This window comes from Aethalodelphis obliquidens, unplaced genomic scaffold, assembly GCF_003676395.1.
Source record: "Aethalodelphis obliquidens isolate GAN/ISIS:26980383/991018 unplaced genomic scaffold, ASM367639v1 scaffold36, whole genome shotgun sequence".
Classification (NCBI taxonomy): domain Eukaryota; kingdom Metazoa; phylum Chordata; class Mammalia; order Artiodactyla; family Delphinidae; genus Aethalodelphis; species Aethalodelphis obliquidens.
The window spans coordinates 5,635,375-5,648,133 of record NW_020837980.1 but is presented as its reverse complement, the minus strand read 5'-3'; the positions used below and the strand labels follow the sequence as shown (position 1 = coordinate 5,648,133).

Sequence of the window (12,759 nt, the reverse complement as noted above, 5' to 3'; positions counted from 1 at the left end):
TTGAAAATGAGAGAATGTAGAGTTTTGCAGCCCTGGCAGTTTCTAAGGGATGTGTTCCTATAAGCAGTGACCACTCAAAAGGCTGGGACTTGTCATCCACTGGGACTTTCTTTTCCCTTCCCTTCCACTTTTGAGCACTGTTTCCTGAAACCCCCAGCCCATCTCACTTCAAACCAGTTCTGCTGGATTTACTGGAGTAAAGCAGAGATAGGCCTTCACTCTCATTCCTTCATTACTGTTTCATATTTTTAGCCTCTGTCCAATGGGTAGAAGGACTTTTCCCTACTTTATGGCAGTGGAGAAAGATGGGTTCCGGGAGAACTTGTTCTAGACTCCATGGTACTAGGAGTGTTCTGCCTAAGATGCTTTTATTTAAACGGCCTTTTGTGGATTCAACTACCACAAGTATCTTGTTAAAATAAGTTGAAAGTTTCAAACAGCTAACTTAACTTATTTAGGAATTTTTCAATATCAAAGAAAGTTGGGGTTCAGCTCATTTTCTTCTCCATCCCTGAACCAAAGTCTGAACCGTGGTGGGCACATCATGTAAACTGAGGTAAAATAACACGAGCGTGTGGCATGTTGCGTACTTACTGTGTGCCAGACACTCTTTCAAACACTTTGCTCATAATTAATACTCAGTTCTCAGCACTCTGTTATCCCCAGCTTTCAGATGAGGAAACAAAAGAATTGAGAAATTGGGTAACTTAACCAAGTTTCCACTGTTAGAAAGTAGTAGGAAATCAGAGCATTTGTGCCTGTTTGCCTGCCTGTCTAGGTATGGGTATGTTCCTGTGGGAATGTGAGCAAATTGAGGCTGAAAATCACAAAAGGCAAATGTATAACCTTTGCGGCTATAAAAGAATAAATCACCTTAGAAAATTTGACCCCGGAATCCTAAGTCACAAAAAGTCTGTTCGAAATTGGTATCCTGGATTGGATCCTGGGTCAGAAAAAGGACCTAGTAGAAACACTGGTGAAATCTGAATAAAACCTGGGTTTAATTGAATTTTATTATTGTCTGTGTTAAGTTTTTAGTTTTGCTGAATATCGTGGTTATATAAGGTGTTAACATGAGAAGAAGCTGGATGAAGGGTCTGTGGGACTCTGTACTATCTTTGGCAACTCCTCTGTAAATGTAAAATTACTTAAAAGATTTTTTAAAATCCCCCCCTCAAAAAAGCGTGTCTTGATTTAAAAGAAATCCCTACTTTTAAAATCCCTTGAACTAAAATAATGAACATTTTATTTACATTGTAAACATTATGCATAACCCACATGGAAACGTTTTGAATGGGTGTCTCAATCTTAGATTAAAATACGTTAAATGCCCTTTCTAACCTATCCTCAGGCACTGTTTTTAAGACATTAATCTAGAAAAAATTCAGGAAATAATTTTTCCTCAGTAAGTAGTCTTAAGGATTTAAACTGTTTTATAATTTTATTTTTAAAATATCTCTGTAATAGGTTAATTTTTTTCCTGTATTAAGAAATGTGTTCTCAGTAAGGTGTGCCTAAAATGGATGTTTTCCTTGTTTATTTTCTGGGCGTGTTTGGAAGTAGATTGGTGCTTATCTTGACACGGGCCCCCCACTCCCCCAAATTACCTTCTTCTAAAATAATTTGGTGTGTTTGAAAAGTTCCCAGTAGCCACAGACTGGTGAAAGTTATTCCTTAAAGGAATCACTTGGTGATATAGGTTGCTACATATAACTTCTTCATTTCTCTTCTCTCTTGCTTCTCACCAGAAGCTTTGCATCGATTAACATATAATTTTTCCAAAACTGTTCACAGCGTCTGCTAGATAAAGCACAATATTCTAGAACCAGAGATTTCTCGAGGCTGGGCGGGTAGTGTAATAGGAGCACTCTTCTGGTTTTCCCCCAAACTGTGATGTGCCTTAGCTCAGAAAACCAGCTCTTGGTCATCGGTGAACATTGCTTGCTCTCAGTTATCTGTTTTATCAAATCAAATCATAGCAGGTCACCTTTTGTCGTGGCCTAGCGAGTGCTTTTCAAACTGTGTTTTTCAGAGCTGTGCAGTCCCACAGTCTTATCTCAGTGGAAGAGAGAGGAACAGGTAGAAGTCAGCTTCAGTTGGGACAACATGAACTTTGGTTCCCTTCTATTGTATACTGGGGTCCTAGAGAAAATTTTGTTCAGCACAGGAAAAAGAGTTCTGTTACTACGTAAAAGCTTTGAAAATCCTGACAAGCCCTTGAGGCCTATTGTTAGAGGTGCACTTCTACTTTTAATTGAGTTTTCTGAGGTTTCCCTGAGAAGGTTCTCCTGCTCTAGGTCTGCTCAGTGAGCGCCTCTTTTTGTTTTGTTTTGCAGGATGACTTACTGTCTTTGAAGGTCATGAGTGTGCTCCATCATCTCAGTATCAAGAGGGCCATCCAAGTCCTAAGGATCAATAACTTTGAACCAAACTGTCTGCGGAGGCGACCCTCTGATGAGGTAGCATCTGAGGTTGAGGTTTACACAGCATACACATTCCGTGCATGTGACTGCCCGTGTGGAGACACTAAGACCCATTTCCTCTTGGAGCCTTCAGGGAAGGAAAGCATCTGGTTCCCTCAGAGCCTCAAATCCAGCCTCATTTACTTCTGAGGCTTTGTCTTCCTATATTCCTTCCTTTCCCCCCATGATGGTTCTACCTGTGTAAGTGAAGCCAAGGATTGTGTTTTAGTTTTCCTTCCTCCTTTCTTGGGTGTATTTTATTTTCTTGCCTCCTTAAGCCCCAAAGTTAAATCACTGTAAAGACTACCTTTCCTAAAGCACTGCTTTATTAGTGTGCAAGAAACTTAAAACTCTGGGACACAGATTCCTTAAAAGAGAATTCAAACTAGCAAACACCTTTTTACCTTTTTCTCTATCAACATTTAGTGGGATGTAGAACAACTCTGCTGCATGAGGCAGGACCTTCAGAAGGAGCATGTAGGTTTAATATTTGGAACCCCATAGTCAGTGACTGAAGCTCTGGGTGGTGGTTTGTTCCCACAGAATAGCATCACCCCATCAGAGGTTCAGCAGTGGACCAATCATCGCGTGATGGAGTGGCTGCGCTCCGTGGACTTGGCGGAATATGCCCCCAATCTCAGAGGCAGTGGTGTCCATGGTGGGCTCATGGTAAAACTCTGTTTTCATTTAAAACCGACTTCTTATCATTGTGTTTCCATCAGTCTAATGAGTAGGCTCTTACCTGTTGGCTGGTCTTGATCCTAAAGTCATCTAACTGAACTCTCCTGCAACATTTCTAGTGAATCTTTACTTTCAGAGTATTCTGTCCCATATTTTTTACTTATATCATATAACTCTAGATTGGATTTAAACCCATTTCTCTTTTATTATCCTCTTTCATGTTGGATAACATCTGGCCACTGGCTCTCACATGATCATGTTTTAAAATCCCTGCAAAGATACGGACTATATTTCTGCACGTTGATGTTGCATAAGGAGTTGGCTCCCAAAGGTACCACTTCAGAGAGGCAGAAGCCCCAACTTTGTAATGCCTGGATGTCAGGACCAGCTCTACTTCTCACTAGCTTAGGCAAAACAAAGAAAAGATATTTAAATTGAAGATCAAAGTCCATAGTCTATCTCACTGGGCTGTTGAGAGGGCCATTGGAGATAACTAAGTGGAAGAGCTTTGCAGATTATAGAGCACAGTGCAGACATGTATGATACCTGGTGTCTTAAAGAATCTTATTTTTTCCTGTAGGTTCTAGAACCTCGTTTTAATGTGGAAACAATGGCTCAGTTACTGAACATCCCACCAAGCAAGACCCTGCTGCGAAGACATTTGGCCACTCATTTCAACCTGCTGATCGGTGCTGAGGCCCAACACCAGAAGCGGGATGCCATGGAGTTACCAGATTATGTACTTTTAACAGCTACTGCCAAAGTGAAGGTTGGTTCAAGCTCCTACCATTTAATAGTTGCCTTTAGCAGAGGCTCAGTTTTGACTGTTACCTGGCTATCCCATTTTCTGAGGTTTACTAAGTTTTGTGGATGGGTTGAAGGTAAATGCATCTTTAAGAGTAATTAGGAAAATGCATTTTTGAAGGTTTCCTTCTGGGGGGAATCTTTGCTCAAATCATTTATTTTATTAGAGTTAACAATATAAGGAACCTGATGTTGGCTTCTATAATTGATGTTTCGCCAATGCAGAAAGCCCATGACTTGGGCCCAGTATTGATTGCAGTTATCCTATGGATAAATCAAGCATAAGAGGAGGATTTCTTCTCATACTTATCATTAACCAGCCTTGCAAGCTAGGAAAAGATAATTCAGAAATGATCCACAGGGCTTCCCTGGTGGCGCAGTGGTTGAGAGTCCACCTGCCGATGCAGGGGACACGGGTTTGTGCCCCAGTCCAGGAGGATCCCACATGCTGCGGAGCGGCTGGGCCCGTGAGCCATGGCCGCTGAGCCTGCGCGTCCGGAGCCTGTGTTCCGCAGCGGGAGGGGCCACAACAGTGAGAGGCCCGCGTACCGCAAAAAAAAAACAAAGAAATGATCCACAGTAGACCAGCAGAGAATGGGTGTCTCTAGATTTACCTGGATTCATGGATCATACCAAATTCAGATCACTTTTTCTTCTTTAAATCACTCTTCTGTGAGCTCTTCTGAGTCCGTTATCTCAACTAACGGAATGTAGAGGTAGGGTTTACTGATTCCTCCACGGATGTGGCTCCTCCACAAACTTTTTTTTTTAAAACCACTTTTACCTACCCGACACTTCCTCTTTAGCTCCCTTTCTCCCTTAAAAGATGTACCAGATTTAGGGCCTTCCCTGGTGGCGCAGTGGTTGAGAGTCCGCCTGCCGATGCAGGGGACACGGGTTCGTGCCCCGGTCCGGGAGGATCCCACGTGCCGCAGAGCGGCTGGGCCCGTGAGCCATGGCCACTGAGCCTGCGTGTCCGGAGCCTGTGCTCCGCAACAGGAGAGGCTGCAACAGTGAGAGGCCCGCGTACCGCAAAAAAAAAAAAAAAAAAAAAATGATGTTGTACCAGATTTGAAACCTCTGAGAGATTCTGTTCTATTTAAATTCTCAGTGTCGGCCTGATCACCATCCCCTTTTAACATATAGTCTCAGGGACTATCCAGTGAAAAGATGGAGTTTCTCTTCTCTCACTGGAAATTCTCTCTCCAGTAGAGCGGGTTTCTTTTCAGCAGTTACCAGTCCTGTTATGGAAGCGTAATAGGCATACAGGATAATCATAGCCTTACCCAAAAAGAAAATACAGTAATGGCCATTTTCTTTTGCTGATCTTAGATTAGAAAACCTTGCAAAATTGAATTCAGCCCTGAGAAATCTCATTGCATTAAGGTCTGTCTATCAAAACTAAGGCTCTTGGCATATTTTGCTTTTCACGGTGACTACCCAGCTAGTTGGTATGAATAAGGAGGACAAGCTTAATCTTCTGAGAGTCATAATAAGGATCCTTTATCACATTTGGATGTCAGTCATATGCCTAGGATGCCTTTGTTTCTCTTATACCCACTTAATCATCCAATTGCTTTTCTCTGTAGTGTGAATAATTAAATTATACGTGTTATTGGTCCTTTTCATATGAGTTTTATCAAGTCCCTGGATGTTTTTGTTTGCTTTTCTTTTAAAGCCAAAGAAACTTACCTTCAGCAATTTTGGGAATCTGAGAAAGAAGAAACAGGAAGATGGGGAGGAATATGTTTGTCCAATGGAATTGGGACAGACCTCAGGAGGTACATCTAAGAAAGGATTTAAGCCTGGTTTGGACATGCACCTGTATGATGAGGATGACTTGGACCGGTTAGAGCAGGTAAACGTAACCCTATATACCTGTTTTAAAGTTCTTCCAGTATTGGGCTTCCCTGGTGGCGCAGTGGTTGAGAGTCTGCCTGCCGATGCAGGGGACACAGGTTCGTGCCCCGGTCCAGGAAGATCCCACATGCCGCGGAGTGGCTGGGCCCATGAACCATGGCCGCTGAGCCTGCGTGTCCGGAGCCTGTGCTCCGCAGCAGGAGAGGCCACAACAGTGAGAGGCCCGTGTACCACAAAAAAAAAAAAAGTTCTTCCAGTACTGAAACACTAAATGAAAACTTAGTGCACTGCGTCTACTAACCAAAGACATTTTCCTTAAATGCCTACAAATAAAGATAATAATATAATGATAAAAGTGAGCACTTAACAGATTGCTTACTACATCCCAGGCACTACCCTAAGCATGTAACGTGTTAATGTTCAGGGTAATCCTAATACATGGGGCGTATTGTTATCCTCATTTTAGAGATAAGGAAACTGAGACACAGAATGGTTAAGTAACTTACACAAGATAGAAGAGCTGGTAGCATCACTGGGATTCTAACCTGCCCGGCTGGTTTCAAAGCCTGTGCTGTTTTTACCTATGTTATACCATCTCAGTATTAAGGAAATCTATGTATTAAAACAAGTGAGGAACGGACAGCTCATACTCCTTAGCCTTTTCAGTATGAGGTCAGGCATCTGAATATTGCCTTCTAAGTAACAGTCTGCTGGTGCCATTATCAACATCAGAGCATTAGGCTACATGTGCCAGTAAAGTGTTTCTTCTCATCTTTAACATCCAGTTGCATTAGTGGGAGGAGATGCAACAGGAGTGTTCTGTTGCTCCTATCCCGTTCAGTACCACTTGCACTATTTCTTCTTAGATTTGTGTTCATTTTGCTGTACTTTCCTTGAAATTATTGCAAATGAGTCGTCATGTCATGGTATGTTCATTGCAGATGGAAGACTCAGAAGGGACAGTGAGACAGATAGGCGCATTCTCCGAGGGCATCAACAATCTAACCGTAAGTTGTAAAACGAATTTCAGATGTTCTTCTAAAAATAAGGTTGAGAGTGACCCCAAAGGACTGCATGTGTAGTGGAGAGCGAGTGGTGCAGAGTGCGTGGCACTCGGTGTGTGTGACTCCCACCTCCTTGTCTTCCAGCACATGTTAAAGGAAGACGAGATGTTTAAAGATTTTGCTGCCCGTTCCCCCAGCGCCAGCATCACCGATGAAGACTCAAATGTCTGACCGCAGCACCCGGATGAGCACGGGGAACCCTTCATCTTTGTTCCGCTTTATTTCTCAAACAGTCACAGTATCTACAGTAAGCAACAGATTGTATATTGTTCATCATTCCCACTTCTCGTTTAGAAGTGGAAACGGAAAGCAGGGAATAGGTGCCGATTCTAAAGTTGCCATGACAAATAAGACACTGGTGAATGAGAGTATAATTGTTTTTCCTCTATTTAATGTAAAGAAAAAAAATCTGTGATATATTATATTTAAAGTGTTGCATTTAATATGAGTATTTTCCCATAGTGTTTCCATCTACATTCACAGCGTGGAGGATTTGGGAAGCAGTAACCAGTGAGGGAATGATTTTTGACAGCACTGCAGCCCTTGAAACAGGACGTTATATGCTTTCAAAATCAACATGTGGAATTTCTTTAAGCGTTCAGTGTGCCCACTAAATGCCAGCCACACCTCCACGTGCCTCCACATATTGTCCCATTTTTATATATTTTTCTAAATATATGTATATACTTAGTACATAGAAAATAGAACTTTTATTTTGTGACATAAGGAAGATGGTAAAAAGATCACATTAAAAAAAATACAGTGATCAAAATTTTCGTATACCAGCTGGTTCTTGGAGAGGTCATAAATGATCTTTCTTTCTCCAAAACTGAATTGAATGATGTTGATCATGCCGACTAAATTAGCATATATGACATACCCCTTCTTTGAGGATACATCACAAAATTGTTGAATAGCTTTTTAAGAATTTCAACCTTAATCTTGGATCCTCTTACCTCATAAGGGAGAACTTGAGGGACATTTAAATACTATTAACTTGAATGCATTCAGAAACTCCCCCAAATTTTGTAGAGATAATTTCTGAAGAAACAAACAAAACAAAACAAAGCCCTTTACAGTATTAAGCTTCTTATCTTCCTCTTTGCTAAATATATCATTACATCAAAATACTGACAGTCTTCCTAATGTTATTAATTGTACATTTCTCAGGCTATTAGTGAATGGGATTTTTTTTAAAAAGCTGGATACTTGTCTGAATATTTTGTCTCAATCAGAGTTCAGTAGCTCAAAGCCTGCAAAATTAGTTTCATAATGGCTATATTGTGATGATAAAATGCAGTTCATGTTTTTCTGTAGCACAGGTCCCAGACATTCTTTATAAAGAAAGCTGCAACAAAAACTGTTACTATGTTTATTATTTTCTAGGGGCATTAGAAAGAATATTCTATTTTTTATTCAGTACTTCATCATTACTCATGATAGCCAATGGTGGTAAAGACAGGTTTTCACAAATTGGCATAGGGTGGGTAGTTCAGTATATGTCAGTGGACTTGCTTAATAAACTGTATTTGAATGTCAGTGGTATGATCTTTCAAGCTAACAAGTTACCAAGCTTTTCATCAAGGAACCTGTGATACTAAATTACTATTTATTCATAACTAAAATACTTCAATGCTAATAATAATCTTTTGCCCCCTATCATTCATTATTTGGTAACCGTATTGGACTCTTACCGTATTTGTGTTTTATTTTAATGTGAATATGTGTCACCATTTGAAAAACAATTTGTTATTCAAACCTGGTTAAAAATACCAGGAGACAGTTATAGATGCCAAGTATTCTTTATTCAGGACAATGTAACATCACTGATGATATGTGATATGGTTAAAATTTTTTGATGATATATATTTTATTTACAAAATATTATGCACTGCTGGTATTACCATATGAAAAGAAATAAAGTCAGTTGATAATTGCCTCATATTTTTATCGTCTGTTACTTTCTTTTCCTTTGCTTGGAATAACCAGTAGCCTTTATTTCTGCTATAGAGAATAGTAACACCAACTGTTTATAGTTCACAAACTCCCATGAATTTGTTTGAGTAGGATTTATAGCATGTATCAACACATAGAAATTTGAGGCCTTTGCTTGAGAAACTTCTGTGTGAAAGGAAACACAGGCAGCTGAACTGGGGGATGAGGACTCATGGCAGAGGGATATCAGAAAAGCAAAGGGAAATGACTTGCCTACAGGTTTGGAGAAGTTAGTTGCAGAAGGAAGTGAGTTCTATATGTATGGTTCTTTAAAGAACTAAGTACTATTTTTAATTAAACTAAAATTTGGAAAAAGGAAACATGTCTTGGAAGAGGTTACCAAATATTAAAAGTAGAGTGAATACAAGTAAAAGACAGATGGTTTTTTTGTGAAAGTTAATATCTCTAACTTAATAAACCAGCAGGAATCTGTATGAGTACAACACACCCAACAGGAAGACCTACATGTTTGTTTAGCTGTGTGTATATATGGTTCCCTGAAGAGTTAGAAAACTGGGACCATGTTAGCAGATGTGACTTCACTGCAAAACTCTTACTCTGAGAAAGTACAGTTCGCCTGTTCGATATGCGGAAGTAGTGCTGAGCGGGTGCAGGGAAAACGGGGCAAAAACCATCGCAGCAGTTGGCTCTAAAGGACGGCAAAGAGGTTCTCGGCATCTGTGAGGTGGTCAGTGGAGCTATAGTCCGTGCAACCCAGAAACTGAAGGAGTATCTTGGATTTGAAGACATGCTGACTAATCTATGCCCAGCTCCAAACACTCTCAATGAGATCTTCTTAATCCACTTCGTCACTTTCTGCCATGAAAAAGGCACTGACAACTGGCTCACTACCACCAAGATGACCAAACACCAAGCCTTACTGTTTGGGGCGGACTGGATTTGGACATTTTGGGCATCCGATAAGCAAATAAGGCTCCAGCTGGCAGTACAGACTCTACAGATGTCTTCTCATCCTCCCGTGGAATCGGAGCCTTGTGACCCCTCCAATCCAGAACCCAGGGCAGAGCGGTCTTTCAGCAATAGAAGTAGGTTTGATAAGCTGGAAGAATTCTGTAACTTGATAGGAGAGGATTGTCTGGGCCTGTTTATCATCTTTGGTGTGCCAGGAAAGCCTAAAGACATCAGACATACTGTTGTCCTGGACAGTATCAAACGTGAGACAGTGAGGGGCCATCTGCCGGGAGGGACGGCCGTGGCACGATTCATCCTGGAAACTGAAGATTGTGTCTCCATCAGGGAACTGCTTGGAAACTGTCTGAGTAAGAAAGACGGGCTGAGAGAGGTGGGCAAGGTTTATATTAGCATCCTCCGAACTGGCTATGTGAGATGAGACTGGCCTGTAAGATAAAAAGGAAAAAAATATTTTATTTTAATAAGCAAGTTCATCCTCTTGCATCATCCCCTCATGGGATTTCTTTTTTCTCCTCTCCCCCGACCCCACATTGAATGAAAACCATCACCTGGGTCAAAACATCTTAGTATCATGATTATGGACAGAAAAAATCCTGCCTGTATTTCAGGGAAAATGTAACAATTTAGCTTAATCTTTTATTTATTATTCAGCAATTAAAGTGGGAAGAGAGGATAATAAAGTCACCCTTAAAGTTCGATTTGAAAAACAAATTGTGTGGTTGACAGAGTAAGTCTAGCATTTGAAATTGTAAAGTGTGTTTTGACTTCTGTGTGTGGGAAGTGGGTAGAACAGGTTTAATTACATTTACAAAACCGGTTTCGTTTCAGGACTCCTAAGCAAAACCTAGCCTGGCTCTCTTCCTCTCTACCCTGATCCCACCTCATCCCAAGCTGCTTCCTCTGCACAGAGAGGACCTTGGTGGGATCCCTCTAGGACTCAAGTGTTAGCTTTACCTATGATTTAAACACAGTGACCCATTTAACTATCCCTCGTAATAATGATTAACGTCTGTTTAGCATTTACAGTAAGGAAAGTGTATTCACGTATAAAAAACATCTTTACTTAAAAGCCTGGGTGGGGGCTTCCCTGGTGGCACAGTGGTTGAGAGTCCGCCTGCCGATGCAGGGGAAGCGGGTTCCTTCCCCGGTCCGGGAGGATCCCACGTGCCGCGGAGCGGCTGGGCCCGTGAGCCATGGCCGCTGAGCCCGCGCATCCGGAGCCTGTGCCCCGCAAAGGGAGACGCCACAGCAGTGGGAGGCCCGCGTACCGCAAAAAAAAAAAAAAAAAAAAGCCTGGGTGGGATTATAACAGCACTGTAGGGAAGGAAACATAATTTTCCCTCTATGCTTCTAGAGGACAGAAGCAAAAAAAACAAAACAAAAAATGCTTAAAAGTGTACATGGAAGATCAGTTCATTCCACGTGATTATTAAATACCTGTTACTTGGTAGGCCCTGTTCCATGCCCTGCCAGTCCAGCATTAAGAAGAACAAAGTCCCCACTCTCAGGGAGTTTTCCTCTTAATGGTGGAAGATAGACAATAAACAAATACATGCACATATATTTTAAATGCATATTTAAATAAATGTCAGGGGTGGTATAAAGGGAAATTAAGTATGGGTAAGGGGAGAGAGAATGAAGGAGATGCTATTTTATATGACGTGGTTAAGGGAAGCCTCAGAGAGAAGAGGGCAATTTACCAGCGATCTGAACGGAGAGAGAGCATCAGTGCAGGTATCTGGGAAAGAGTGTTCTAGGCATAGGGAACTGCAGGTGCCAAGGGCCTGACATGGGAGTGGAGTTGATGTGTTTGAGGCATAGCAACAGAGGATGTGTGGATGGAGCAAAGTGACCCGGAAGGAGATTGTTAGGAGATGAGGTCGGAGAAGGAGCCAGCAAACAGGAGAAGCAGATCATATTTGTAAGGACTCTGGATTTTACTCAGTGATATGGGGACAGACATGCCTTGATCTGACTTACACACTAAAAACCTCACTGTATTGCTGGGTGGAGACTAGATTGCAGGGAGAAAAGAGTGGCAGCTCCCGGGGTGGGGGCAGCTGAGAAACTGTTATAATAATTCAGAGGAGAGAAGAGAGTAGCCTGGACCAAAGTGGCAGAGGAGAGGTGAAGAGGTCAGATTAGGAGGAGTTGCCGGTAAAGCTTACGTCATTGGCTGATGATTGGATGAAATATAATCACAATTAGAAGGCTGATTTCCAAACTTCTTAAATATGACATTCCTTCATTGCAGGAAACCAAAAGTTCAAGGAAAGCATTTTAGCCCTCTGTCTTCGATAAGCAGGGACAAATAGGTACGAGAGACATCTCTTCAAGTTGTCAAGCAAGAATTATTGTTACTTGGAATGCGCCTGGCAGGTTATGATACTCGGTCAACTTACGTTTCCTTGTGTATAGTGACCCCTGTCTTCAGCAAAGCTGTGTAGCGTAAGCTATCCAGAAGGTGGTGTAACAGAGTAAGAAGAGTTTGCAACCTGGAATCAGATGTGGGTTTGAGTCCCAATTCTCTTAAGAGCAGAGTCTAGTGGTTTAACTCTTCGTTCTCTTATCTGTAAAATGTGAATGACTTCAACTAATTCAAAGGAGACAATGCCTGTGACAACATTTTCTATACTGAAGTGTAAGTCTACCAAAAGTTTGAAAAGTCTAATACAAATTGTAAACATTCATGTTATAAATAGCTGAAAGAGGGACTTCCCTGGTGGTGCAGTAGTTAAGAATCCGCCTGCCAATGCAGGGGACACGGGTTCGAGCCCTGGTCCAGGAAGATCCCACATGCCGTGGAGCAACTAAGCCCGTGCGCCACAACTACTGAGCCTGTGCTCTAGAGCCTGTGAGCCACAACTACTGAGCCCACGTGCCGCAACTACTGAAGCCCAGGCGCCTAGAGTCCGTGCTCCACAACAGGAGAAGCCACCGCAATGAGAAGCCCACGCACT

The 12,759-nt window shown here is 41.8% G+C and overlaps 2 protein-coding genes across 11 annotated transcripts in view; both read left to right on the top strand.

The window, feature by feature from the left end:
- Positions 1-8,815, top strand: part of PPFIBP1 (PPFIB scaffold protein 1) — a 178,026-nt gene extending 169,211 nt beyond the window's left edge. For all 10 annotated transcript variants that reach the window (XM_027129376.1, XM_027129375.1, XM_027129373.1 and 7 more), the window contains 6 exons: positions 2,337-2,459; positions 3,006-3,131; positions 3,724-3,912; positions 5,626-5,805; positions 6,749-6,814; positions 6,956-8,815. In XM_027129376.1, the coding sequence (XP_026985177.1) occupies positions 2,337-2,459; positions 3,006-3,131; positions 3,724-3,912; positions 5,626-5,805; positions 6,749-6,814; positions 6,956-7,042 (771 nt within the window). In that variant the 3' untranslated portion in view covers positions 7,043-8,815. The remainder of the gene's footprint in view (positions 1-2,336; positions 2,460-3,005; positions 3,132-3,723; positions 3,913-5,625; positions 5,806-6,748; positions 6,815-6,955) is intronic.
- A 372-nt stretch (positions 8,816-9,187) lies between these two features.
- On the top strand, positions 9,188-10,317 carry REP15 (RAB15 effector protein). Its single transcript, XM_027129228.1, has 2 exons — positions 9,188-9,233; positions 9,472-10,317. The coding sequence occupies exons 1-2, from the start codon at positions 9,188-9,190 to the stop codon at positions 10,215-10,217; spliced, it is 792 nt and encodes a 263-aa protein (XP_026985029.1). The 3' UTR covers positions 10,218-10,317.
- The last annotated feature ends 2,442 nt before the right edge of the window (positions 10,318-12,759 follow it).